The 25,605-nt window shown below is 28.1% G+C and overlaps 1 protein-coding gene across 1 annotated transcript; it reads right to left on the bottom strand.

The window, feature by feature from the left end:
• Positions 1-1,499: 1,499 nt before the first annotated feature.
• Positions 1,500-25,605, bottom strand: LOC145840184 (cartilage oligomeric matrix protein-like). Its single transcript, XM_082947352.1, has 20 exons — positions 25,471-25,605; positions 23,223-23,414; positions 21,789-21,894; positions 21,363-21,513; positions 20,905-21,041; positions 20,212-20,290; positions 19,307-19,465; positions 18,810-18,914; positions 18,441-18,548; positions 17,650-17,809; positions 12,761-12,927; positions 11,317-11,407; positions 10,977-11,072; positions 8,089-8,267; positions 5,622-5,765; positions 5,196-5,297; positions 4,795-4,928; positions 4,100-4,166; positions 2,709-2,820; positions 1,500-1,992 (listed from the first exon to the last, which is right to left on the bottom strand). Exons 1-20 carry the CDS (start codon positions 25,529-25,531, stop codon positions 1,949-1,951), a joined length of 2,394 nt encoding a protein of 797 aa, XP_082803478.1. The 5' UTR covers positions 25,532-25,605; the 3' UTR covers positions 1,500-1,948.

The following is a 25,605-nucleotide window of genomic DNA, read 5'->3' as shown; positions in this document are numbered from 1 at the left end:
GTAAAAACTATATCAATTTCAATTAAAAGCTTAAAAACAACATCTGTTGACTACCTAAAACTTTTTAAATTAAAATTCAAAAGAATAATTATATGCTGTAAAACTTATAACAAACAATCTTTTGTAAAATTGCTTTGGACATTTTGACTTAACATTTTAAATCTGTTGCGCAACGAATAATCTGATTAAATGCTTAAGTTAATGTATTTACACTTTTGCATACAAATTTTACTGTTTAAGAGATTAAGCGGTGCTGTAAAAAAACTAGTTATCTACAAAGTTAAATAATATCGATGTGTAAACTAAAAGTTTTAAAATCGTAGACAAAGAATCTATACTTTGTTTCTTTGTTTAAAAAATAAATATGAAAGTCTTAATCTGTACTATTTAAGGAAGGTTTTCTTAACTAACTCAATAAAATGTGCAACTAGTAATATATAAACTTAGATTACTTTTTTTTTCACATAATATTTTGTTATCACACAAAATTGTAAAACATAACTTGAAAAAGAAGTTTTGTGTATTTTCGAAAATATTTATGAAAATAAATAAGAAAATTATTAATCTAAACTTATATGCTCTTAATTCAAACTGGTATATAAAACCTATAATCCTTTTATCAAAATTTAAACATAAATGCAATTAGCTAAAGGGTATTAAACTATTTTTTTTAAACCCGAATATTATTTATGGAATTTAGAGTTTCTAACGATATGAATTAATTGGATTATAAGTTTCTTCTAATTTAGAAATAATAACCAAATTCAAGCACTTAAATTTAAAAGGCTAAAGCTAAATAATTGTATGAGCTTGAAATTGATTATTACTTTGACATCACGAAACATTTAAACTTGAAAGTTAATTTAAATTACTATTGAAAATAAATGTTCTTGATTTATCATACATTTATCCTTCAAAGCAATGTAATTTAGATAAAAACTTTTTTAGGCAATACAGTACCTCTCATTGATGGTAGTTATAAATTTATAGAAATAATATTTTGTTTACTAAACGCCCAATATTAAGTGACCAAAATATACATTTTTAATATACCAAAAAGAACATGTAGCGCTTACTTAAGGCTACAAGTAACTGTTTAGCTTGAAAGCTAAAGTTGAAAGTTTTCGTTTATTGGTTCACAAGTTATGCCAAAAATTAACTTTGTAAGGTTTTCTTTTATCCTAAAAAGCTACCTTAAGTAATTTAATTAACCTGAAGTAGATATAATAATTTTTTTTAATCGTTTAAAACAATTCTCGTTTTTTGGTATATTTATAACCAATATTTAAGAAAACAATAGAAATTGTTTTACTTTAAGTAAACCAAGAATAAGCTTGTAAATTTTACCATAAAACTTTTCAACCTTAAAGATTTAAAAAATCATTTTATGCAAATACAGTGTTATGTATTTTAAACACTACTTTAACAAACCATTTTTATCACATAGTAAAGTATAAAAAGCAAAGCTGAATTTTCTCAGTTATAGTTTGAACTTCAAATAAAAATCAAAGTTTATTTTTTACTTCAACAAATAACAGTTACAAAATTTATGTTTTGAGACAGCATTTTTTGCGCTGTCTGCATTTATAAACGCTAAACAGGATTAAAAACATTGTATTTAATTGTGAAGAAAATTTGAAAGGACTTTATTTTTAACAAAACAGCAAATAAAATAAAAACATTTAACCTTATTCTTGTTTAACTTAAATAAGATGATTAGAAAAATAAATACGAAATTCGCTATCAAATAAAATTAACGCTCAAAGTTTGTTACTAAACAAAAACTTTAAATGCGGGAATTGCTAAAAAAATGCAAACAAAATAAGAACGATGAAGCGGTTTGAAAGAAAAGTTGACGACGCATATTTAGGCAACGTTAGGCAACAATTAATAGCATCCTACTACCGGTTAATACTTTAGACTCGTGTGAACTGCTGCTGCGCGCATTCTAGTTTTGTTCTCTCACTTCGTAGTAGTCGTGCGGTGTTGTGTCTGTTGATGAAAAATTAAACGTAACGTTTTAACAGATTGTTTGTTAGTAAAAACTGTGAATAGTTTTAGAAAATAAACTAAAACAACGATATAAAATTTGAATTTAAAGTTGACAACCTACGTGAACTTTTGAATGAGGTTTGTATACGATGAAAATAAGCAATAATTTATTTCAACTATTTATGTTTTATTACCCAAGAATTTCAAACACTAAACATGTTTTAATCAACTTAAAATTAAAATTTGGACAAAAGGTTAAATAACCCTTGATAAATAATTTTAGTTTTTTTAGCATAAACGTTTGGAAAGAATTAAGTTCCGTACGCTTATTGAAGCTTTGGCACCTTCAGAAAGTTGTGGTAAGTGGTAGGCATCTACACAAGTGGCAAAAATTTAGTTTAAAATTAAATTCAAGAATCTCTTTTGATGTTAAGCGATCACTTTCACACTTAACATAACTTTAGCATTTTTTACCCGAATTGCCTAAATTAGAACTCAATATGTGGGCATGCACTTAATATAAAGGTTTGTCATTTTTTATTCAGGGTTGATTTAGGTTGTACTTGCAAAATAACTCTAAAAGAACGACAAAAATTTGTTTCCAATTTTTAGTTATGGTTTCCTTAGATTACATTAAATTGAATCATATATGTAGCTAAGTAGCTTGATCCGGGTTCTCAATATTGTTTGCATAAATGCACAAAACAAATTCTAACCGTTGCACTTGTACTCGAGGTTGGACCATATGATCTTCTCCTGGGAGAAGCAGAAGACTCCGAGTCTTCCTCCTTTGATCGTGTGGTCTATCACCGGACCGGAGTCAGCAAACTGAAAAAATAGAGTTTTGGTTTAAATAAAAATAATCACAGCTCACAACTTCAAGAAATAATTGGTTTTAATAATAATTATTTAAGTTAATTCAAGAATTAAAAAAAAAAGTTTGGCATTTTATGGTTTCCTTAAGACAAACCAAATTTTACATTAAATGCTCACATGACGATTAGCGTACAAATAAATAACCAAGCAAACATTCGAAACACGAAACAACAAACATTAAATCAAAATAAACGTTTTAAATGCGCTTACTGTATTGCGTACAGACAGTAGCGTTGTTTAAATAATTATTAACATTACAGCGTGACCTTTAACTCGATAAACAGCTAATGAGCCGTTCGCTACCGGAGCTTATTTAATCAAAAAAATGCCTCGTTTGTTTGTTTACTAGTTCAAAAACGAAACCGTTACTGTTTAAACGGATTTCACAGTAAATTAAAACACAACAAAAGTTTTTTTTTTGCAACGGTATCCACATGACCTAGGCGTTGACTTTTTCTGGGAAACTTGAAAGGAAAGCGTTTGAAATGTTTTGTTTGATCTTGCAAAAACGGTTCTGTCAAGAGGGCTCGCTAATTAATTGCATGAATAGCACGGTTGATTATATCTTTGACATTTGTAACTAAACACCGTCTTAATTGGTGTCTACAACTCAATGAAACAGTTTCTTTGTAACGTTTTTTTTCAATGCATTGCAACTAAAAGTGGTATTTTGTAGAAGATGTGTAGGTTTTTCAAGTAATTTAGGTTTGAATTGTTTAGGAATGAATTAAATAAGTTCGTTAAAGTTTGTTTTTAGACAATATAAAGCCGTATTTTAATCAGTTTAATTGAATTAAAATTTCTTAGTTAATAATGAATTTCCGATTATATAAAACAATGCTTCATTTGTATAAAATAAATCTCATGGATTTAAACAAAACGCGACCACAAAAAGCTAAAAATACGTAAACAATACTAAACCAGCTTTTCAAAATAACTATTAGCATATATTTTATTTATTTTAAGAATTATAACCATGTTATATAAGTTTTTATAAATATATTAGTCAAAACACTTAATAACACTGTTATTTGATTTAGATTTTTAAATTGAACTCAAAAAAGTATTAAGTTAAGTTTTGATATAATAAAATAAAATCAAAAATTCTAACCATCAAATTATATATTTAACCATCATTAAGTGAGAATGTCTATATACACAACTTAACAGTTACAAGCAATAAATAAATTTTTGCACCCAAAGCTCTCAAAAAACCACACAAGAAACTCACCAGTCTGCTTCCATCGTACATTTTCAACCTGATGTAACCTACATCCGGTCTGTGGCTCAGTTCCCACCTTTATCAGTAAAACAAAATTGAATTATAGGTCTTTACGTGTAACTATTTGTATATATATAATGTGATTCTTTTATACTATAAATATATACTTAATAAAATATACTTTTCAAAGTAAGTTGTAAAAAAGTCCTTTAAGTGGATTTTGTGGAAAGTGTTTAAGTTTAATCAACCACGTTGTTTTATATTTGTCTATAATTATACATTATATATATATATATATATATAAATACATATATGTGTTATATATGTATTTTTGTACAATGTTAACTTATACTATTTGTAGTATATAACGTACTGTTAATGAAAAAAACTACTTATATCACGGTTCAACTCGAATTTATTTTCAACCAGAGTTCCATAAGAAAATTGTTTTTATTTATCAACTGCAGTAATTGTTAAAGCAGTATGACGCAGTAAGATAATTATCTAAAAAACTGCTATAGACAATAATAAATTTTTATTTGGTCGTGACAACAAAAATAATATAAAAACTAACCTTAAAATTTTGAGACTTCTGTTCGTTTTTCAAATATTAAATGTTAAACGACAATCTCATACAAAAAATATTCCAATAAACAGAAATATAATTAAAGCGGTTCTTTAATATATACATATATTAAATGTACCTGTACGAAGTCCTGTCCTTCCAACCGACATCGTTCTGGTCCTTCCACAGCAGTTTCACCTGTCCCTTGGTGTCGCCAGTGTGCCACAGCGCGTTTCTCAACATCTCGCCAGGTCCGCTGTTCGACTTCACTGCCTGTTTTATATAGAATAAATAAACTGTTTTTATTTCGACAAAGGTTTTAACTTTTTTACTTAGAATGCGTAGTTCACAAAAAAAAGTATCCATTTTAACTTTATTATTTGGTTTGAATATAAATCGTTTCTTCTAGTTTTCAAAAGCTTAATTGTTACAACTTAAAAAAAAAATATATAAGGTTGCCACTAAACCATTTAGTTTAAGAACGATTTACGTATAACTAATTAAAAAAACACGTAGGGAGTTAGTTTATGTGTAACGAACTTTCAACTGTATCCCGGGATGGGCAATAGCCCTGAACGGAGTTGAATGCCAGTAAGTTTGTCGCGATTGTTTCCACATGACGCTGTAAAATGTGCTGCTGTCCTGTGAATAAAACATTTCAATAATCAACTCGAAATAAAATATAACATTTTAATAATAAACTCGAAATATAATACAACTTAGCGTGAAAAATATTTTTACAGTTTCTTGATTCAAGGTGTTATACTATTATATATCAGTTTGGGTATTAATGAGGAGTTTTTTGAAACACTTAAAGTCCTTCTATTGTAAATTTAAAAAGGCAAAAGAAATTTATTAACTGTTTTAAAACACTAGTTTCACTGGTTTTTTTAAGTATAGTTAAGCTAATTTACAGAACATTATTTTATATATATATTTTTTAATAATGTAATTTAATATTTTTACCTGGTAACCAAATATGAACCCGGCATAGTCGTCATCTGTAACCGTGTTGACGTAGAAGGTCCCCGAAAAATCAACTCCCCCGAAAGCGTGCCTCCCAATGGCCAGACCGGGGTCACTGTTCATCATTTGCACTATTTCCTTGCCCTGAAACATTAGTGAGAATAATAAAAATATTTCCGTACCCTGAAAAATTAGTGAAAATAATAAAAATATTGCAGTGCTTTACAAAGCTGTTAAGGTAATAAAAGTATTTCATTGCCCTAGAAAGTTGTTAATAATATTTCTTGCTGTGAAGATTTGTTGACAATTTAACTACTTTGAAAAACTAAGTTATTTAAAAACTTGTATAAAACAAAAAAGTAATTAATAATAAAACTTGGCATAATTAACTTAGTTAAGCATCGTCTCATATTGAATTAAAGTTTGAAAATATAACTTTTTAAAATTTATTTAAACTAACTAATAAGAAACTTGGCATCGGTTTACTAGTACGTCCGTTTTGATAACTTTATCAAAATGACTTAGTTTGACCTTGGAAACTTTACAGTGGACAGCATATGCGAGTTTTCATTAAAATAATTATTAAATTAATGTTAAAATCTACATGTAAAATGAATTACTTAAGTAATTTCCTTACCGAGAAGAACTGTTTAAAGTTTTGTTGACATGAACACAGATTTTCATTTTATAAAAAGAATAAGTATCCTGTAAACTAGTTTAAGTAAGGTAGTTAATTGCAAAATTTGAAGTCGGTTTAATTGTTTTTAAATAACGCTTTAATTAAACTGAAATTAATAAACAGATTGAACTTGATTTTTTGTTCTTTTGTTTGTACTCGGTCATTTTTGAGGAATTTTTAAGTCAATGAAAATGGAACAATGAACGAATAATGTTTTATTCCTATATAATATTATATAATGTTTAAGTATCAAATTAACTATAACAACTACATGAAAAATGAATTAATTAAGTAATTTCCTTGCCGTGAATAATTGTTAAAAGTTTTGTTGACATGAACACAGATTTTCATTTTATAAAAAGCATAAGTGTCCTGTAAACTAGTAAAGTAATTAATTGCAAAACTTGAAGTCGGTTTAGTTACGTATTTATCGGTTTAACTACCTGTATTATACGTTATTACTAAACTGCAATTAATAAACTGGTTCAATTATGATATTATTGGCAACAATACACTGATGCATCTGCTTCTATAAGTCTGTTGAATTGATTTAATTTAGTCTTGAAAGTTCGTCAGTGGTTACGGACTTTCGTAGGCATAAAAAATACTTTTACAAATTACGTAATTAATCATTTAGAAACTTTTAAGTTAAACGGCTTTCGGAATTTTTATTAGTTCAATAGAGCGATAATATCTAATAAAAACAGCAAATTTCAATACACAAAAGTTTCTTTTGTAAAAGAAAATTCCTAACTTAGATAAAAGACTGTTTCAAGTTCAAGATTTTTTCTTCTATTGTCTGTACTCGGTCATTTTTGAAGAATTTTTAAGTCAATGAAAATGGAACAATGAACGAATAATGTTTTAATCCGGAAGGCAAAGCCAAGCATGGCTGGCAGAAAATACTTTTATCATTTTTCAGCGACAAAAGTAAACAAACTCAAGTGTTGTTTTTCACTTGGATTTTCAAAAATAAGTAACAAACGTAGTTTTACAATGAAACCGTTTTTTTAATGCTTTGTAGCCTAATGTGAGCATTTTTTCAGATAGACATTTCATCACAAGTCCAGTTTTGTACAATTTAAAAAAAAAAGTAGGGAAACAATTTTTCGGTGAAAAACGACTTTTTTGTATGATGCTTTATAATCTCGATGAGTTTTTACCAATAGAGAAATAGTTTTTAAGAATGTGAAAACAAATATTGAATTTTTGTTTATCAAAACAAAGTAAAACTCATCAAGAAAAAAAACATTTTTGTCCAACACAAAACAGATTTAGCTAAACAATTCAATTTATGATCAAAGCATACATTTTTAGAAAATTAAAAAAAAAAAAACGTTTTATTAATTAACCTTCGACCAACAACTTGGTTCTGGGTGACCCACAGCGGTTAAGTATAAGAATTAAAAAAAGTAAGAGTTTTTTTAATTTTTTGAGTTAAAGCTATTAAAATGAAGTAAAAGTAAAGCAATTTTACAATGATAATGTTCACCAAGTTTTTTTACGATGTTGTATAACAAGTTTTATTTGTTTTTCTTATTTTCAATTTTTTCTCCAACATACCTGGTTCTTACTTGGTTTTTACAAAACATTTTTTGCTTATTTTTATCCAACACAACTATGTTTCTGAAAAAACTAAAATTTTTACATTTTTACTTTGTTTGTTTCCAACACACCTGGTTCTGGATAAACTAAAATTTTTACATTTTTACTTTGTTTGTTTCCAACACACCTGGTTCTGAAAAAACTAAAATTTTTACATTTTTGCTTTATTTGTTTCCAACACACCTGGTTCTGGACGACCCACAGGGGATCGATCTGCGCCTCGCCGAGCGGGTCCAGTATGACGGTCTGGAACTCGCGGAAGTCGGTCTGGTAGATGAAGATGTTCTCCGGGCACACGTCGTCCGCGTCCGGAACGTTGTCCTTGTCGAAGTCGTTCTCGCACTTGTCCCCGATGCCGTTGTCTGAAAAAAAAAATAAGTATGATTAAATAAATAAATAAATTAAAATATAAAATAAATAAGTATGATTAAACAAATTAATAAAAGTTGTCGCCAATGCCGTTGTCTGTATGAACGTTTAGTATGTGGTTGGAATCATTAACTTAAAAAATGAACTAAAAGTGAAGCGTTTTACAAATGATTTAATTTCACTCTATTTATTTTAAGTTTTGATAAATAAATTTGGGCATTTCGAAAGCGCTTAAGTTTTTAATAAAGTTTATAATGAAAAAAAATTGTCGTTATAAAAAACTTATAATAAAGTCGTTCTCGCATTTGTCGCCGTTGTCTGTTCAAAAAAATATCATTCAAAAAGTCAACTGGCTTGTGGTTGATGCTGTTTTAGCTTCAGTATTAATATTGGGTTAGACTTAATTTGAAAACAATTCATACGAGCGGAGAATTTTTTCCGCTAAATAAAATTATACGTTTTCTAAATAAAATTCTCGCAATTGTCTCGTTGTTTGTTTGAAAAAATAAATATAATTATGATAAGTATGATTAAATAAATTAAAATAAATAATATTAAACAAATCAATAAAACTTGTGGGAAATGCCGTTGTCTGTATTAATGTTTAGTATATTTTTTAGCTCATTGTAAAATGAATTATGCAAACAAGGAAAAAATCCTGTGATTTATTTTCTTCATAAAATGTATATCAGAATGCTTTTAAAAGTTATGTTTGTTTTTTAAAATATAGAAGTATAGAATAAGTGAAGTAAAATGTGCTTTTGGTAATTCTATGCTCTAGAAAACTGTTTTCATCATAAGCTCACTCATAAATGTTTAAAAGATTAAGGTAAGTGTTCTTAATTCTAATAACTCATATTGTTCTGTTTTGTATTTAATGTATAAGGTTGCTAAAAATTTTTTTATAAACTAAATATTCCTTATGTCTTCTATTTTTCGAGCTAAAGTATTGAAAGCTAGAAAAGTATAAACTAATTAAAAAGAAAACTTTTCTTTTTTACTGTTCTGTAAAATCAAAACAAGTTTACAGTTTTGATTGATACACATTAAATGTGCTTCTAAAAACGTCTGAGTTATATGTTAATTTTAGAGACGTTTGGCTTAAAATGTAAGAAGAATTTTAAGTGATTGAGCTTAAGTCCATATACGTTAGTAGTAGGTGAAGTTTAAAAAGTTGTGTTTACTTTTCTGATTATTTCAAACACATGTAAGGGAAGTATATTTTTCTCCAACATTGTTTACATGTTTCAAAAGCTTTTCTTACCACAGAGTTATGCAATGTAAAGTTGTTTAAACCCCTTTGTTTCAGCTTGTTTACAAAAGTTTTTCAATATTTACATTTTAATTTTTGCTTGACACTCACAATTGAGGATAGGAAGCTCCTTACAACCGTGAAATGGTTTAAAGTTTACAAATTATTTTTGAAATCTTTTACAATTACAACCTTTATATTGTAACATTAATCAAAACTTAAATTAAAAAACACATTTTAACACCTAAAATTTAAAGTCATACATAAACTTAATACCTAAAGTTGTTTTATTTAGTCGTACGGTAGTGATAAAATTATTGTTTTTATTAAACTATGAAACGAGATTAATAATTACAAACTTCGTTGTAATAGGAAAGAAAATTTTATTTGACACTTATTTGTTATTATAACTATTTAATTGTTAGCTAAATTTAATAGCAGAAGAAACAAAAAACAAAAAAAAAGTTTATATTTTTTATTACAAATTTTTAACGTTTTAAAACTACATTTAACTCACCGTTTATTTTTTTAAGTTCTAATATATGACAAAATGAAAGCTTAACACGTTAATAGCTTATTTTATTATTCTACGTACATCTTCAAATAAGTACCGTTAAAATTCTAACACTATTACAGTTTAACTTATGTTTTTTTAATAATAATTTAAGTTTTTAAACAATTTATTACTATTCGAGAAATACTGAAGCTGATTGATAGAAATGCTCTAATTTTATTGTCACAGAGTTCGTTTTCGCTCAAAAACAAACCTTGATTTAAGCCTCGCAGCCGAATTTTGTTTACACGACAAAAAGTCGTGTAAAACCTTAATCTCTGATTTGCAAGCAAGCAGGCCTGATGGCGCGCAGCTGTTGCGATAACGCGCTTGCAGCGAAAACATAGAAAGTTCACCTGCAGCTTCTTGTTGCGCGCATATCAGAGGTAAACATGATTAATGCGCCGGCCGCGCAGACTAATTCAACTGCTCGTCTTTTTGCAATTTCGCCGCGGCTCGCAACACTCGCGGCTTTGTTCGGCCGGGTTCGGAACTCGGGTCAGCTTTCGGCCGGATGGACTTTCGGTGATTAGCAACAAAGTGTTGTCTGCGCGCTGCACATTAGTTCGTTTGTAATTAAAAGTTGAACTTTTTTTTTGCAAAAAGTTTTTGTGGTCGTGTAAAGTCTGGTGGAAAAAATTGAGACTTGAACTAAAAGCTAGACGCATTGGTTTTTATTTTACAAACATTTGTTTTTAAGTGTAATGTCTTAATGTCTTACACATTAAGTCTGGGTAACAATTCAATACCAAGTAAGATCTGGTTATCTTTTTTTTTTCAAGTTCAATAAACTACCAATTGATTAAAACCTAAACAACTGTTATTGCAATAAAAATAAAACATACAACTTTAATATAATCTAATGTAAAAATTTTCACATCAAATGCATAAACTGACTGTTCCTGTCCCTCTGATCAGCGTTGGGCACCAATCTGCAGTTATCATCTACATCCGGGATACCGTCGTTGTCATCATCATCGTCACAATCGTCACCTGTATGGATAAAAGTTTATTAAAAGAAGTTAAACTTTACGTGTATTTTACGTTTCTAAAACTTGTTATCTCATGCTTTATCTTTAGTTTTTCAGATTTTAATTTATTTTTTAATGTTAAACAATATTTTGCTACCTGCATTTAAAATTTTCAAAATTTTTGAAGCTTATCAAATTTGTTTAAAAGACTAAACAATACAAAGATTAAATGTTTCAAATGAAAAATAGTGAACATTCAAACTAACCAATACCGTCTCCATCCGAGTCAAGCTGGTCACTGTTGATTATGTACGGACAGTTATCTCTGTCATTCTGTACTCCGTCGCCGTCTGTATCCTAAAATTAAATGTGAAAGTTCAAATTTTAAATTACTTACATGTGTTTCATATTCGAAAGTGCTGAACAATCTCAAGTGTTTGTGGTTAAGTGCTGTAAATAGCGGTTTAAATTGAATGTATATTTCGACTTTGAAACCGAAGTTTTACTCAATTGTTAGTGAATTGAGGGTTGCATATTAGTTTGAAATGGAATTTATTACAACTTAGTGTGAAATAATAAAGTTTGCTCAGATATTTAATCTGGTTATCTGTAAACAGAACTTTATTTTTTATTGGCACAACTAAGTAAAAGAGGTATGAAAAGTCCGATTTAAGTACGAATAAGTTCCATTAATGGAAACTTTTAATTAAATCTAGGTTACTAATATAAACAGTTTCTATTAAATGCATTGTGCCAAAACAACATGTTAAAGGTCAGGAAGTATCAAATCAAACTGCAACAATTAGCAACAGGCTTTCGTTGTTTTAATGTTGTTTTGTGCAACGTACAAAACAATGCTTGAAGTGTTTAAATTGACAACAAAACTGTGGGTAAATACTCATTTCCTTAAAACAGCGCATGCTAAATCAAAATTTAATGTGTAATAGCTTAAGCAGATGTTTTGCAACTGTTAACAAATCATACAAACTTTCCTAAAAATCTACTTTAAGATTAATAAATACAATATTTACATAATTACAATATTTTTAAAGCATTTACATAATTAGAACAAGTGTTTCTCAATTTAAAATCTACTACCTTAACTAGACAGGTTGTAATCCCTAGTTTTTTGTACAACCGCTTTAATAATAATTAATTTTCAGCTTTTATAACCACATCACCCACCTCATCGGACTAATAAAACGACAAACTTTTTTTTACAACGTTTACTGTTAGTTTTTTATCAACAAATTTCACCAGCTATCGAACCACTAACGTCATTAATGCTAATGTTTTCTAGCTTAAAGTATTGTAGGTTAAGCGGACAAGTAAGCATTATTAGTTTCTAATTTTACACTTTAAAAAATAAACCACCAACGTCATTTGTATCCGAAAATTTTTATTGTTTATAATTTTTTCAAATTAAAACCTACATCGTTGATATCGCGATATTTTAGTTATTCATATTTTTTTAAAATTTAAACTCACGTTTTCGGTATCGCAATATTTTAATAATAATTAATTATAATTTTTTCAAAAATTTCTGAATTCAAGCTCACGTCATTAATGTTGCAATATTTTAATTATAATTTAAAAAATTAAAACCTACATCATTGATATCGCAATAATTTAATTATAAAATTTCTGAATTCAAACTGACGTCATTGATATCGCAATAATTTAGTTATAATATTCTAAATTCAAACTGACGTCGTTGGTGTCGCAGGCGGCGCCCAGCTTGTCGTTGTCGCTGTCCGACTGGTACGGGTTGAAGTGGTCCGGGCAGTTGTCGCACACGTCCCCGACACCGTCCGCGTCCACGTCCTCCTGCCTCGGGTTGGCCTCGAACGGGCAGTTGTCCGCCTTGTTAGGGATGCCTGTTGAGTTCACGTAGTGTTGTAAAGAAATTTAAACTTTGTAGCATTTTAAAAATGTTTTATACAATATTTTTAGTGGTTTAAAACAATACTCTACTGCTTTTTAGTGCCACAAAGTGTGTTTGAATAATTTAAGTAAAAAACGAAAATTTTTATCCGTTGTACAGAAAGCCTGTTGAGCTTATTTAGTGTTTTTAATTCAAAAACATTTTAAGGGTTTTAAATTTTGTAGGAATTCTATCAATGTTGGTAGTTTTATCTGAGTATTACATGCAGTGCCTCGGGTTGGCCTCGAACGGGCAGTTGTCCGCCTTTTTAGGGATGCCTGTTGAGTTCACGTAGCGTTGTTGAATTTTTGTAGGAATTCTTTTAATGTTCTTTTAAAATTCTATTTGAGTAAGATTTAAACTGTAACTGAAGATCCCTTAAAAGGTGAAACTTAGATTTACAAAAAAATGTTTGATTAAAATAATGCAGTGTGTATGTCTCCTTGTTTTCAAATAATTTAAAAACTATTTGTGTTCAATTTAGAAGCTCAAGTATAAATATATGTAATTCTTTTAATGTTAGTAGTTTTGTTTGAGTATTACATGTAGTAAATGTTACAATTTGCCTGTTGAGTTTACGTAGTGTTAACTGTTTAAATTTTAGTTAGTATTTTTGTCTAAACATTCTTGACCACAAATGTAAACTCACTAGCGTATTTTGGAATGCCTGTCAAGTTTATGTATTACTTTTAATTTTTAATTTTTGTAGCATTTTCAAAGTATTTTGCACGTTGTATTTAATAGTTTAAAACAACACTTTATTACTTGTTAGTGCCACAAAGTGTGTTTGAATTTTTTCAGTAAAAAAAAAGTAAAGTTTTATCCGTTGTCCAGAATGCTTTTTGAGTGTATTTAGTGTTTTTAATTCTAAACACGTTTGTATTTTGATAAATTTATCTGTACGTTATAGGCCGCAAATGTAAATCTTCTGCATTATTATAGATGCCATTGCAAATTGAAATTGTAATTATTTTCAAAAGATATAAATATTTTTAATTTTTTTTTTTTAACTATTTTATATATTTTAGAAAATAATAGTCAATTTTGCAATGTGAAACAATAAAAAAAAAACAAGTAAAGTAAATTAGGAGAAAAGTATTTAACAAATTAAGCTTATTTCTTGTTATTATACTAATGAAGAAACAGCCATAAACTTTTTTTGTTTTTTTAGAACAACATATGTGAAGGTTTCACTATTGAAATATACAAAAACCAGTTATTATAAATGTTCGATTCAATACATAAAGTGAATTATCTCATTTTTATTTAAAACATATTTTAATAACAGGTATTTATAAAAAATGTTTTGGTAAGTAGCAAAAAAGTTACATTAAAGGTTAAACCACCAAATGACATCATTAGTCTGTTTTACATATTGTAGTCATTCGCAAGCAATTTATTTAAAGATTAAAGTATTTAAAACATTCTACTTCAACAAGTAGTTTCTACTTAAGGTTTTTAGCAACACGCAATTCAGGCTTAAACTCTTTACTTTAAGTAATATATTTTAAAGCCTTAATCATAATTTACAAATTTTTACAAGTACACTTTAAGTACCAAAACGTTCACACGAGTGTTTAAACTTTATAAAAAGATTTTTTTAAATGTATTTAGTCACAAATTTGTTTGGTAATTACAGTATATTTTAACGCTTTAAAAGCTTTATAGTCTTTAATTTGCTACTACAAGTTTAGATGAAAGTGCTCTAAAAAATTTAAGACAGAAAATGCATGTTTAAAAAAGTGAGTTATTACGTATTCTTATAAAAAACTAAACTAAAAAACAATATTAAAATGCAGCTATTATATTGTTTCAAAACTAAACTTTTGTATAAAATTTATGACTTATATTTAAAATTCACCTAAAATAATCTTTTAAGCTTATTTTAAATTAAAGTAAATAACTGTAAATATATAGGTTTACTTTTTTTAAATTTAATGTATTTAATTTTTTTGAGAAAACAACAAAACACTAAACAAAACAGCTAAAATTTGAAGCTTCTTCAAGCTGAAAAAATTTGTAAAACTTTACATATTTATGGTAGGTTAAGATTATACCAATCATAATACCTGTTATGAGTAGCTTATTGTTTTGTATACATACGAACTGAAGTTTTAATTAAATTTCTCGTGCGTAAAACAAGACAGTTGCAGAAATAATCTCAACAAAAACAAACAAACTTCGTTGTAATTCGCAACTAAGCCTTTAAGCTGTTAATAAAAGTTATTTCTTTATTGCGAGGTATAAAAAACAACTAAACTTCTTCTATGATCTAGAAAACTTCAGTTCTGAAAGTTACTGTGCAATTTAAAAAATAAACATGCTTTTTTTGGTCAAAATAGACGATGTGTTTTGTTAAATTGAAAATATGCGACATATTCTTTTAAATCCTAAAACTCAAAAACGGAAACTTTGCACATGAATCATTGAAAAACATGTTTTTCGTCGTAGTTGAGCGTTAGGAAAATGTAAACAGTTTTAATCGCGTTTAAAGTCGACAAATCCGAATATTTGTAATAAATCACGAGTTTTATCTTTTTAACATTTAAATAACAATTAAAGAAGTCAAAAACAGTTAAAATTTTGACGTGTTTCTAGCAATTAAAACACTTAAGTGGGAAAATTAATGGGGTGTAGCAAAACGTTTTAAAAGGTGGAAAACTCGCTGGGTAATTAAAACATTACAGAATAAAACAAGATTAGATACTTTTGATAAATACGTAATAAAAACTGTCTGTTTCTGAATTAATAAAAAAGCTTTTTTTTTTGCTATTGCAATAAACTGTCAAAAACAGTGATAAAAACTGTAATTTATTACAGATTTTTTTACGTAATTTCTAGAAAAGCTTTGAGATGTCTGCAAAAAATTGCATAAATAATAAAATCGTAAATTTTACATTTATGTTCAAAAAACTTCTTTCTTTAAGTAATGTATATAAACCAAACCAGTTATTTTGAGTAAAAAAGTTATAAAATGTTTATGCTGTGTCATACTACTAAATGTTAAACGGATTTATAAACAAATTTTACAGCTGTTTTATGCACGACGTTTTTAATTTATCTGAAACTGTTAATGCTAGTCGCTAAAACGCAAACGTTTAATCATATTTCAATCAGCAGTTGCTTACAAGTTCTACAAAGATGATAAATTTTACGCTAACAAATACATGCTTTCTTTTTAAGATACTGAAAAACTGTAAACGTTTGTTTTTAAATGATCATTTGTATTTGAATGTTACTCTGTGTATATAAAATAATTAAAATTTGATTATTTATAATAAGTAGGTATATGTTATCAATAGAAAAACTAGTTTACTATGAATTAAAATACAAAAACAATAACAATAAACAAATCGAAAACTTTGAGTTGAAACAAAAAGTAACCAAAAAACCAACAAAATTCTATCATATTGCATATTTAATTTTGTATACCGTACCATCGTTTATAATGTTTTCCAGCAAATTTTATTGACTAAAACAAACAACTTACAACATACGTCATTAATATCTAATCTGACATATTTACCCATAGTAATTAAATAAAAGCTAAATATTCATAAATTGGATATTAATATATCTTTTGAACAGTTGTACAATCTGATATACTTTGTATAATTTTTATTACAAAACAAACAAACGCATCATGTCCGTCGATATCAAATTAAGTTCATTAGAGTTGAGTGGTGAAACATTTAGATAACAAGCTTTTAGATGTTGTATAATTAAAATTAAATATTTTTCGAACAATTGTTTACTCTAATTATTTTTTTATATAAAAAAAAACGAACATGAAAGTAATAATTAAATATTTTTATAAAACAAACAAACATGGAAGTAATAAATAAATATTTTTATAAAGCAAACAAAAATGTAAGTGTTAATTAAATAATTCTAATAAACAAACAAACATGTAAGAAATAAATAAATATTTTTATAAAACAAACAAACAATAGTTAAATATTTTTATAAAACTATCAAACATGTAGTAACTATTTTTATTTCAATAAACAAACAAACATGTAAGTAATAATTAAATTATTTTAATAAAATAAACAAACATGTTAATATATTTTTTTTTCTATAAAAAAACAAACATGTAAATAACTATTTCTTTTTTATAAAACAAACAAACAATATTTTTTTTTTCGAATAAACAAACAAACATGTAGTAATAATTAAATATTTTTAAATAAACAAACAATAATATTTTTTTTTTAAAAACAAACAAACATGTAAATAATTTTTTTTTTCAATAAACAAACAAACAAAAATTAATTTTTTTTTAATTAACAAACAAACATGTAAGTAAGTAATAAATATTGTCAATAAACAAACAAACATGTAAGTAATAATTAAACTTTTTTAACAAACAAACATGTAAGTAATAATTAAATCTATATAAAATAAACATGTAAGTATTAAATAAATAGTTTTAATAAACAAACGAACATGTAAGTAATAATTAAATAATTTATTAATAAAACAAACAAACAATATATTTTTATTTTAGTAAAACAAACAAACAAACAATAATTAAATAATTTTAATAAACAAACAAACAACAATTAAATATTTTTCATAAAACAAACAATAATAATTTTAATAAACAAACAATAATAACTTTTTTTTTAATAAATAAACAAACAATAATTTTTTAATAAACAAACAAACGCACCGTCACCGTCGATGTCCGGGTCGCACGCGTCTCCCTTGCTATCCCCGTCCATGTTCTTCTGGTCGAAGTTGGCCACCGTCTTGCAGTTGTCGCACGCGTCCCCGTGGCTGTCCGAGTCCGAGTTCCTCTGGTCGGGGTTGGGCACCAGCGGGCAGTTGTCCTGGGTGATAAGTTGTAAAAATTATCAAATTAGGTATATAAGCTTAATTAAAGTATATAGTTTTTGTTTTCAAGTGTGTATAATTTTATAGTGATTAAATAGTTGAATGCTTTTGGTGTTTGTTATCAAGTTTGCAAAAATGTACTGCGATCGCGATTCAGAACAGGGAGACGTTTGTTCTGTGTTAAATAAAATGTGCTAGGTAGTTAATCGTTCAACAACAACTTTGTTTTGTATTTTAATGGTGCTTTAAAGTTGGAAATGTTACTGAAATTGTAACAAAACAAACAAAACGTTTTGCTTTTTGCAACACATTCTGTTTGTTTCACCTGAACGTCTCTTATACCGTTGTTATTTGAATCGTAATCGCAGACGTCTATTTAAATAGATAATGAAAATTTTTATTTCGTATACTAATATTTATATCACCTGGACGTCTCTGATACCGTTGTTATTTGAATCGTAATCGCAGACGTCTATTTAATTAGATAATGAAAAATTATATTTCGTCATACTAATATTTATATCACCTGGACGTCTCTGATACCGTCGTTATCTGAATCGTAATCGCAGACGTCTATCTAATTAGATAATGAAAATTTATATTTCGTCATACTAATACTCATATTACCTGAACGTCTCTGATACCGTCGTTATCTGAATCGTAATCGCAGACGTCTCCGATCAAATCTCCATCCACGTCCTCCTGACCCGAGTTCGGTGTGCTGGGACAATTGTCCTGTGAATATGGAACTTTTAAAGAAAATTTAACTACTTAAAATGAGTTTGCAAACAATATGATAGTGTAAAAACACAAACTGTGTTATCAAAGTATATTTAAAAAAAAAATTTCCTAGCCCGAGTTAGGTGTACTGTAACATTTTTTTTCTTAAAAATAAAAAATGTAAATCTTATAGCTTTTGTTGGCTTTAAAATGTGATATATTTGCATTCAAGAAACTTGTGTAGTTGTAAGAACTTATCAGCACATTTCAACAAACCTTGGTACACTGCAGATCGGCGCAGTCCAGTGTTTCATCTGGGAATCCGTCCAGATCTGAATCGATGCCACAAAGTTTCCCGTTTCCGGCAAATCCAACATCGCACTGTTGAAAATTTAAAAATTTCGAAAATAGTTTTAAATAATAACTCAGTAGTATTTTCAAAAATTTAAATGAAATAAACCCTAATAAAATTATTAAAATGTACTAAAAGTTATCGTAGCTTTAAACAACTAGAAATAAATGTACCATCAACTTATTTATAAAAACAATTTTTGTATCCTTTACTTTTTGAGAAACAAGAAAATTATTTAGTTTATTATTGAAAATAGTTTTTGTATCTTTTACTTTTTAAGAAACAAATTAATGAAAATAAATACAAACTTGACAATAATGAACTAGGATTTAAAATCTATTCTGTATCAAATTTTTAAGACTTTTAAAAAATTTACGCTAGTTGTAAAATAATGCTTAGCGACCACACAAACCACACAAACCTGACAGAAAGCTTTTCCCCTGGCAACGACGCACCCCGCGTTGGAATCGCAAGGGTTCACGGCTCCGGGAAGCTCGGATCCGCACTCAGGAATCGGCTCGCAACCGAACTGCGGGTCGCCCATGTAGCCCTCCAAGCACTCCCCACATTTATACGACCCCTGTGAATAAATTTTTTGTTGAAAATGATAATATCTAGTTGTATTTGCATTTATTTAATTGATTAAATGCTCTTTTCCATGACTGTCACATATCTTTTTAGATTTTTTATTTAAGCTTTGACGAGGTCTATGACCGAAACTTGGTTTGCATAAAAAAGTCTTGATAGTAAATATAACTAATTAGGTTGTGAAATGTAGTTTAGAATCATAAGGATGTATAAAACTTTTACTGTAAGTTTGAAACGTTATTAAATACCAAATAATTTGTAATACTATGCTAGAAGCTTAATTGAAATAAAACGAAATCGTTACATAATTTTCGTTATTTTATTTATGTTTGCACAACATGATATATAAACATACGGGGGTGTTTATGCATTCGGAATTGAAAATAGTAATATCTAGTTGAATTTTTGTATTTGCTTTTATTTAATTGTTTAAATACTTTTTCCATGACTGTTGCATATCTTTTTAGATTTTTTATTTAAGCTTTGACCGAAAACTAGTTTGCATAATAAAGTCTTGGTATAAAATGTAACTAGTTTGGTTGTGAAATGTAGTTTAGAATCATAAGGATATACTATACTTTTTTTCAATTAAAATTAGAATTTACTATAAGTTCTTAACTTTATATAACACAAAAATATTTGTAATATTGTGCTAGAAGCTTAATTTGAATAAAACATTTTTGTTACGTAAGTTTTATAATTTTATTTATTTTTTCGCAACATCATATATAAACATACAGGCGTGTTTATGCATTCGGAGTTCGGAACACAGTCCCCATTGTCCACAAGACACTCATCTATGTCTACGCATTCTTGCCTGTTTACGTTATAAATTGTGAAAACAAATACAGGAAACGATAATAGTATTTAATCAAAAGTTAAAATGAACCTTGGTTTGGTTCCAAGTCACAACAAGCTTTATTGTAAATATGATGTAATGTTTTGTGCATACCAGATAAAACACTCAAGGCATAGTTTTTAATGATATTTACAGATATACAAAAACACCTATTGATTACGAAGCTTTATATTAAAGTTTCACGAATAATAGAAAACTTAAACTAAGCAGAAATATATAATACAAAATTGAGTTTCGCTGATACTCTCATTTTTTGTCAAAATAGCTAGTGAATTTTTTTTTTTTTGAAATTTCACTTAAACTTAAATACATTTAAAAGTTAATATTTTCAAAAAACAAATTAATTAAACTTAAAAAGTCTACTAAAAATTTAATTTTTAACAATGTTCACAATTTTGTTCAAGCAAAAATTTTAACAAAGTTAAATAACAAAACACTTATTACAACAACCTTGTGGGAAGCACTTAACTTTTAGCAACGTTCACAACTCTACCAAAACAGCCAACATTACCAAAAGCTCGTTCTGATATTCAACTTGAAAAGAAAGCTATTAAGCATTTAATACAACAAACTTGTGGGAAGCGGCGTATTCGGCACCGACGCCGTCCATGGCCTCGCCCGTGAACCCGTCAGGACACGACCCGCACTGGAACCCCGGGTTCGTGTTGATGCACCCGGATGCGTTGAAACACGGGTTCATGTCGCCGCACTGTTTGAAATAAAAATAAAATTTGTGTGAACTTGGTTTGTTCTCTTTAAATTTTATACTTATCGTCTTTATCCAAATATTTATCTAAAATTAAAATAAATTGAACTAATTCAAAAATAAACTTCTTATTATGTAGTGCAAAAAAAAGTTACAGCTTTAAAAATTTAACAAATAAAGATATTCATTTTTTCCAACCTTATCATTATCCACCCATTTTTCAACAACTAAAACTAATTGAGGCCATTGACAAAAGTCATTTATTCTTCACTACTAAAGTTTTATATTGACTTACTGTACACTAAATACATATTCACTTCCAACCTCGTCGATATCCATGCAGTCCCTTCCGTTGCCGTTCATCCCCAATGGGCACTTCTCGCAAACAACCCCTTCTCCCTGGGAGTTGGGGCTGCACTCGACTCCCTCGTAGCACGGGTTGTTCTCCTCGCAGTCTTCGGGTGCTACGTCATCGCTGGATAAAAAATTGTTTTAATAAAGTTAAAATTAATTAAAAAAAAAGTGAAGTAAAACAAAGTAGAACCAAAAAAAAAAAGAGTAAAATAAAGATAACATTTTCAATACATCGTTGTCTTTTTTAAAATTCTTGTCTTAGTTGTAAGTTAAAGTACCTGCTAGAGTTAAAATCATTGACAAATTATTAGCTAAAGTTAAAATAAGAGTACTTTAGTTGATTAGCTAACATGTTTTCTTCATAAGCTACTTTGTAAATTTACATAAAAGATTCACCTTCCGTGGCTACCTCCGCCTCCGAAACCCCCTCCGATGCTCCCGTTCACTCCGAGCGATTTCAGGAGGAGGTTTGCGAACTCTCCGCTGAAGAAACCTTCTCCGGCTGTTTTTAAAAATTGAATTATGAAAACAAGAAAACGAAAAAAAGTTTAGAAGTTTTTAAAACATTTGGTGAAATATTATTTCAAAACTAAATAACCCGGCTTTTTTTTAATAAAGACAAAGCAAAAATTTGAATTTGAAATGGTTTTAAATTTTCTGGTTGAACTAAGAACTATTTAACCAAGTTATGAAATTTTGGGGAACAAACAAGTCAAACGTGTAGTTCTTCCTTTTAAGATATTATTTGATTAGGTAATGCCAGTATTAAACTTAACAAATTTAACACCTCGTTATTGAAGTATTAAGTTTATTTGGGTGCGTTACGAAATAATAGCTGAGGGGGTGAAATCAAGGTAATGCAGAACATGATAGGATTAAATTGACACTGAACGGCTTTGATGTTTTCCCTTGAAGTTATTAGAAATTTAATTAGAACTGGTCTTTGTAAATAAGCATAAGGCTTAAAAGTTTATAACCATAATAATTTCACAAGTTCAAGCTAATTTAAGTTTAATAATAAGTTAATTTATTTTATATACTAACACCAATCACGCCAGTTGGTCTATGTGGTGTTAGCTGTTATAACTTAACGAATTAAAAATACTTCGATCTTTAGATATAGTTTTCTAACATCATTAAACTAGGTAAACTTTTTTTACAAGTACTTGATTTAATTGATTTTATTAGCAGCATAGAGCTTTTGTAAATGAGCATATAACATTATAACAGTTCTATGTTAAACTATTATGTTTAAATAAACTTGATGTAGTTATAAAAAAAAGCAACAGCTACCATGGAAGTTTGTGATTTTAATACTAGTTATAACAGCTTACTTAACAAATTAAAACTGTTTTGCTTTAACATATGTTTTAGTTTTAATATTAACACATTAACCAGTATTCTTTCTTTATTACACATGTTTCTGTGTGTTAGTTTAATAAAAAAACAACACTATTCGATTTGTTATTACTATACAGTCCAGTGAACTTGTTTCGCTCGGATCCTTGTTAACAAACGCTTAAGTTAATATTTTCGAATAAATAGTTAATGTTTTTTCAATATATGTTATTTTAAATACAGCTTTTTTATTTTGTTATAAAATATTTAACAGCTAAGTTATGACAGAAATTAGCGTGCTATACCTATTTTGCCTTACTAGATATGTTTTTTTATCAATACATATATTTTAATAATAAAGTTATACTAATAACAAACAAGTAACAAAAATCTGGTTAAACAGAATTTAAAAAAATGTGTCCAACTATCTGGGTAAGCTAAGAATTATCATTACTTAATCTAGAACTACTTTAGTCTGTTCGTTTTACTAACAGCAGGCGTGGCAGTTGGTCATGGTGGTGCTGAGCTTGGAGTTCTCCTCCGCGACCTTCTGCAACCCGGAGTGGATGTCCATCAGCCGCTCGTTCAGCGAGTCCAGCTTCTGAGCCAATAACAAGACCGCGTCGTTGGTGGCTCCCGAAGACCTCCTCTTCGATCGCTTCTTCGAAGATGCGCGGGCGTTTTCTATGAATACAATACGTGTAAAAAATTATTGTACTTAGAAAATCAATATAACTATTCATTTACACTTATGGCTTGAGATACTTTCAAATGCTTTGTTAGCATAATAATGTAACAAGAAGGTAAACAACTTATTTTTCTAAAACTTTATCATACTAAATTAATTTCAGCTTGTACATTTTGAAGAATATTTGTTTCAAAATTTTGCGAAAACAATCATTAAGAGTTCAAATTTATGACATATTCGTAGTATTATTTCTTGGAAAATGTACGTTGAAAACTAGTTATTCTTACAACAGTTTTACCTGAAAATTACACAGAAAATTCTCTTTAATCTAAGGAACGAAAGGTTAAAAAGCTAATTGTTTGGTTTTTTGGTATGTGTAATAGTGTAAGTCAATATTTATGTGTTTGTGATACACAACTTTGAAGTTTAAGTATGATTTATGATGACAACCAACTTAAAGTGGGATTATGTGTTTGAAACTTTTTAAAAGCTCAACAACTATTCAAAGCATTTTTATACGATTTCCGGTTATATTTGGAAACTTGACTTTTAAAGTCTTGCTCTAAGCAGGTGTCGGAACAATTAAAAACTTTTATTGCCCGAAAGCCACGAGCATCAATCAACAATTAGAGCGAATTGAGAGGATAATCCGGAAAGCTAGACAATGGGACCGCAAACACGAGTTTTTAGACTGAATACACGCAACCTGTCAAAGTCTCAACTGCCTGCTTGCTCTCACAACAAGTCTTATGCCCTCACAACAAGTCGCCGTAACGCTGAAATATCACGTTTCGATGTAAGTTCGAAGCGAGCGTAAATAATGTGCGCTAATTTTTAAGCGCTGCGGTCGAAATTAGGATTTTTGAACATGTGTTAAGTTGTACAAAATGACTTAATAGCTTTTGTTGAGGTTAATTGTGTGAGCACCTTAAATTGGTAACTTGACATTAAACTAACTTCAACAAACAATCAAAAATTGAATGTGCAAACAAGTATATTCACAGCTTACACGTGTTAATCTTGCAATAACATTTGTCGCAATATTTTTTTGGTAAAATTGAAGCAATTTAGAACTCAAATTGCGAAAATGATCTCAACATCAAACGGTTTAACTATGTAAATTAATAAATTTTCTTGAAAATTTACTCATACACCCGACAGTTTTTTTATTGTTTTATTTTTATTATTGTCTTTGAATAATGAATCAAATATGTTCTTTACAAATTGCAAAGTATGTGAATACTGATTTAACTTTTTAAATTTTAAGCTCAGTGTCTACTCTAAAATAAATTGATTTTTTTTCAATAAACAAGTTACTAAGCTTTTGTTTTTGCAATAAAACGTTTCATTTTTTTTTTATGGTTTTTAATTCACTACTTAAATTAAAACTTTTACTTAAAGCTTGTTTGATTTATTACAAAGGATAAAAGGAGTAAAAAAATAGTAATATATGAAAAACATAAAAGTTAATTAAAATAAACGGATTATATTGAATGTAATCCTTTTTTGTCCGAAGTACAGTATTTCTTCTTCTGACATATTAGTTAAAACAAGCATACTTTTGTATATTTTTTAACTTTATACAAAAATTTATTTTCACTGTTAATACTCTTAACTTTTTAATATTCATAATTAAAACTGTTTTTGCAAGCATGTATAACTTTTTTCTTTGGAGTAATATCTTATTAGGAAAACTATCTCATTGCAATATTTTATTTCATTTGTTTAAAAAACTTATACTTCATTTTGATATATTATTACAAAAAAAAAAAACAAAAGCCTTTAAGTCGCTTAAAAACTAATAAATAAACGAAAACACTCTTCAATAAAAGTAGTTGTAAACACTAATTTGTTCTCAATTACATGGTAAACTACTTATTGATCTTGACATTTGCAAATAGCTACATAAACTATACGCGAAAAACTTGACGAATATTTAGAAAAGTTTAAGTATTAATAATACTTACTACTTTAAAAGGTTTTTATTTGTTTGTGCTAAAATATTTTATTTTATCAATCTTGATGCTTAGAGTTACTACAATACAAACTTACTGCTTTCAGTCAGGCAAATCGATGCAATCAATATTACTAAACAAATTTGGAAGCTTTTCATTGTTTTTTACATCCAGTTTTGTTCATTAAAGAAAAATAATTAAATGATAGGCTGAAAAAAAAAATTCTCAACCG

This window comes from Thalia democratica, chromosome 7, assembly GCF_965202585.1.
Source record: "Thalia democratica chromosome 7, ktThaDemo2.hap1.1, whole genome shotgun sequence".
Lineage (NCBI taxonomy): Eukaryota > Metazoa > Chordata > Thaliacea > Salpida > Salpidae > Thalia > Thalia democratica.
The sequence above is the reverse complement of the archived record's forward strand: the minus strand, read 5'-3'. Positions and strand labels throughout refer to the sequence as shown.

Excerpts from the sequence above, each read along its gene's own strand:
- LOC145840184 (XM_082947352.1), bottom strand. The coding sequence starts at position 25,531 with ATGAAAAGCTTCCAAATTTGTTTAGTAATATTGATTGCATCGATTTGC. Across the intron at positions 20,291-20,904 it reads GAATACGCCGCTTCCCACAA|GCAAGAATGCGTAGACATAG; the intron begins GTTTGTTGTATT and ends TAACGTAAACAG. Across the intron at positions 11,408-12,760 it reads CCGCCTGCGACACCAACGAC|GATACAGACGGCGACGGAGT; the intron begins GTCAGTTTGAAT and ends ATTTAATTTTAG.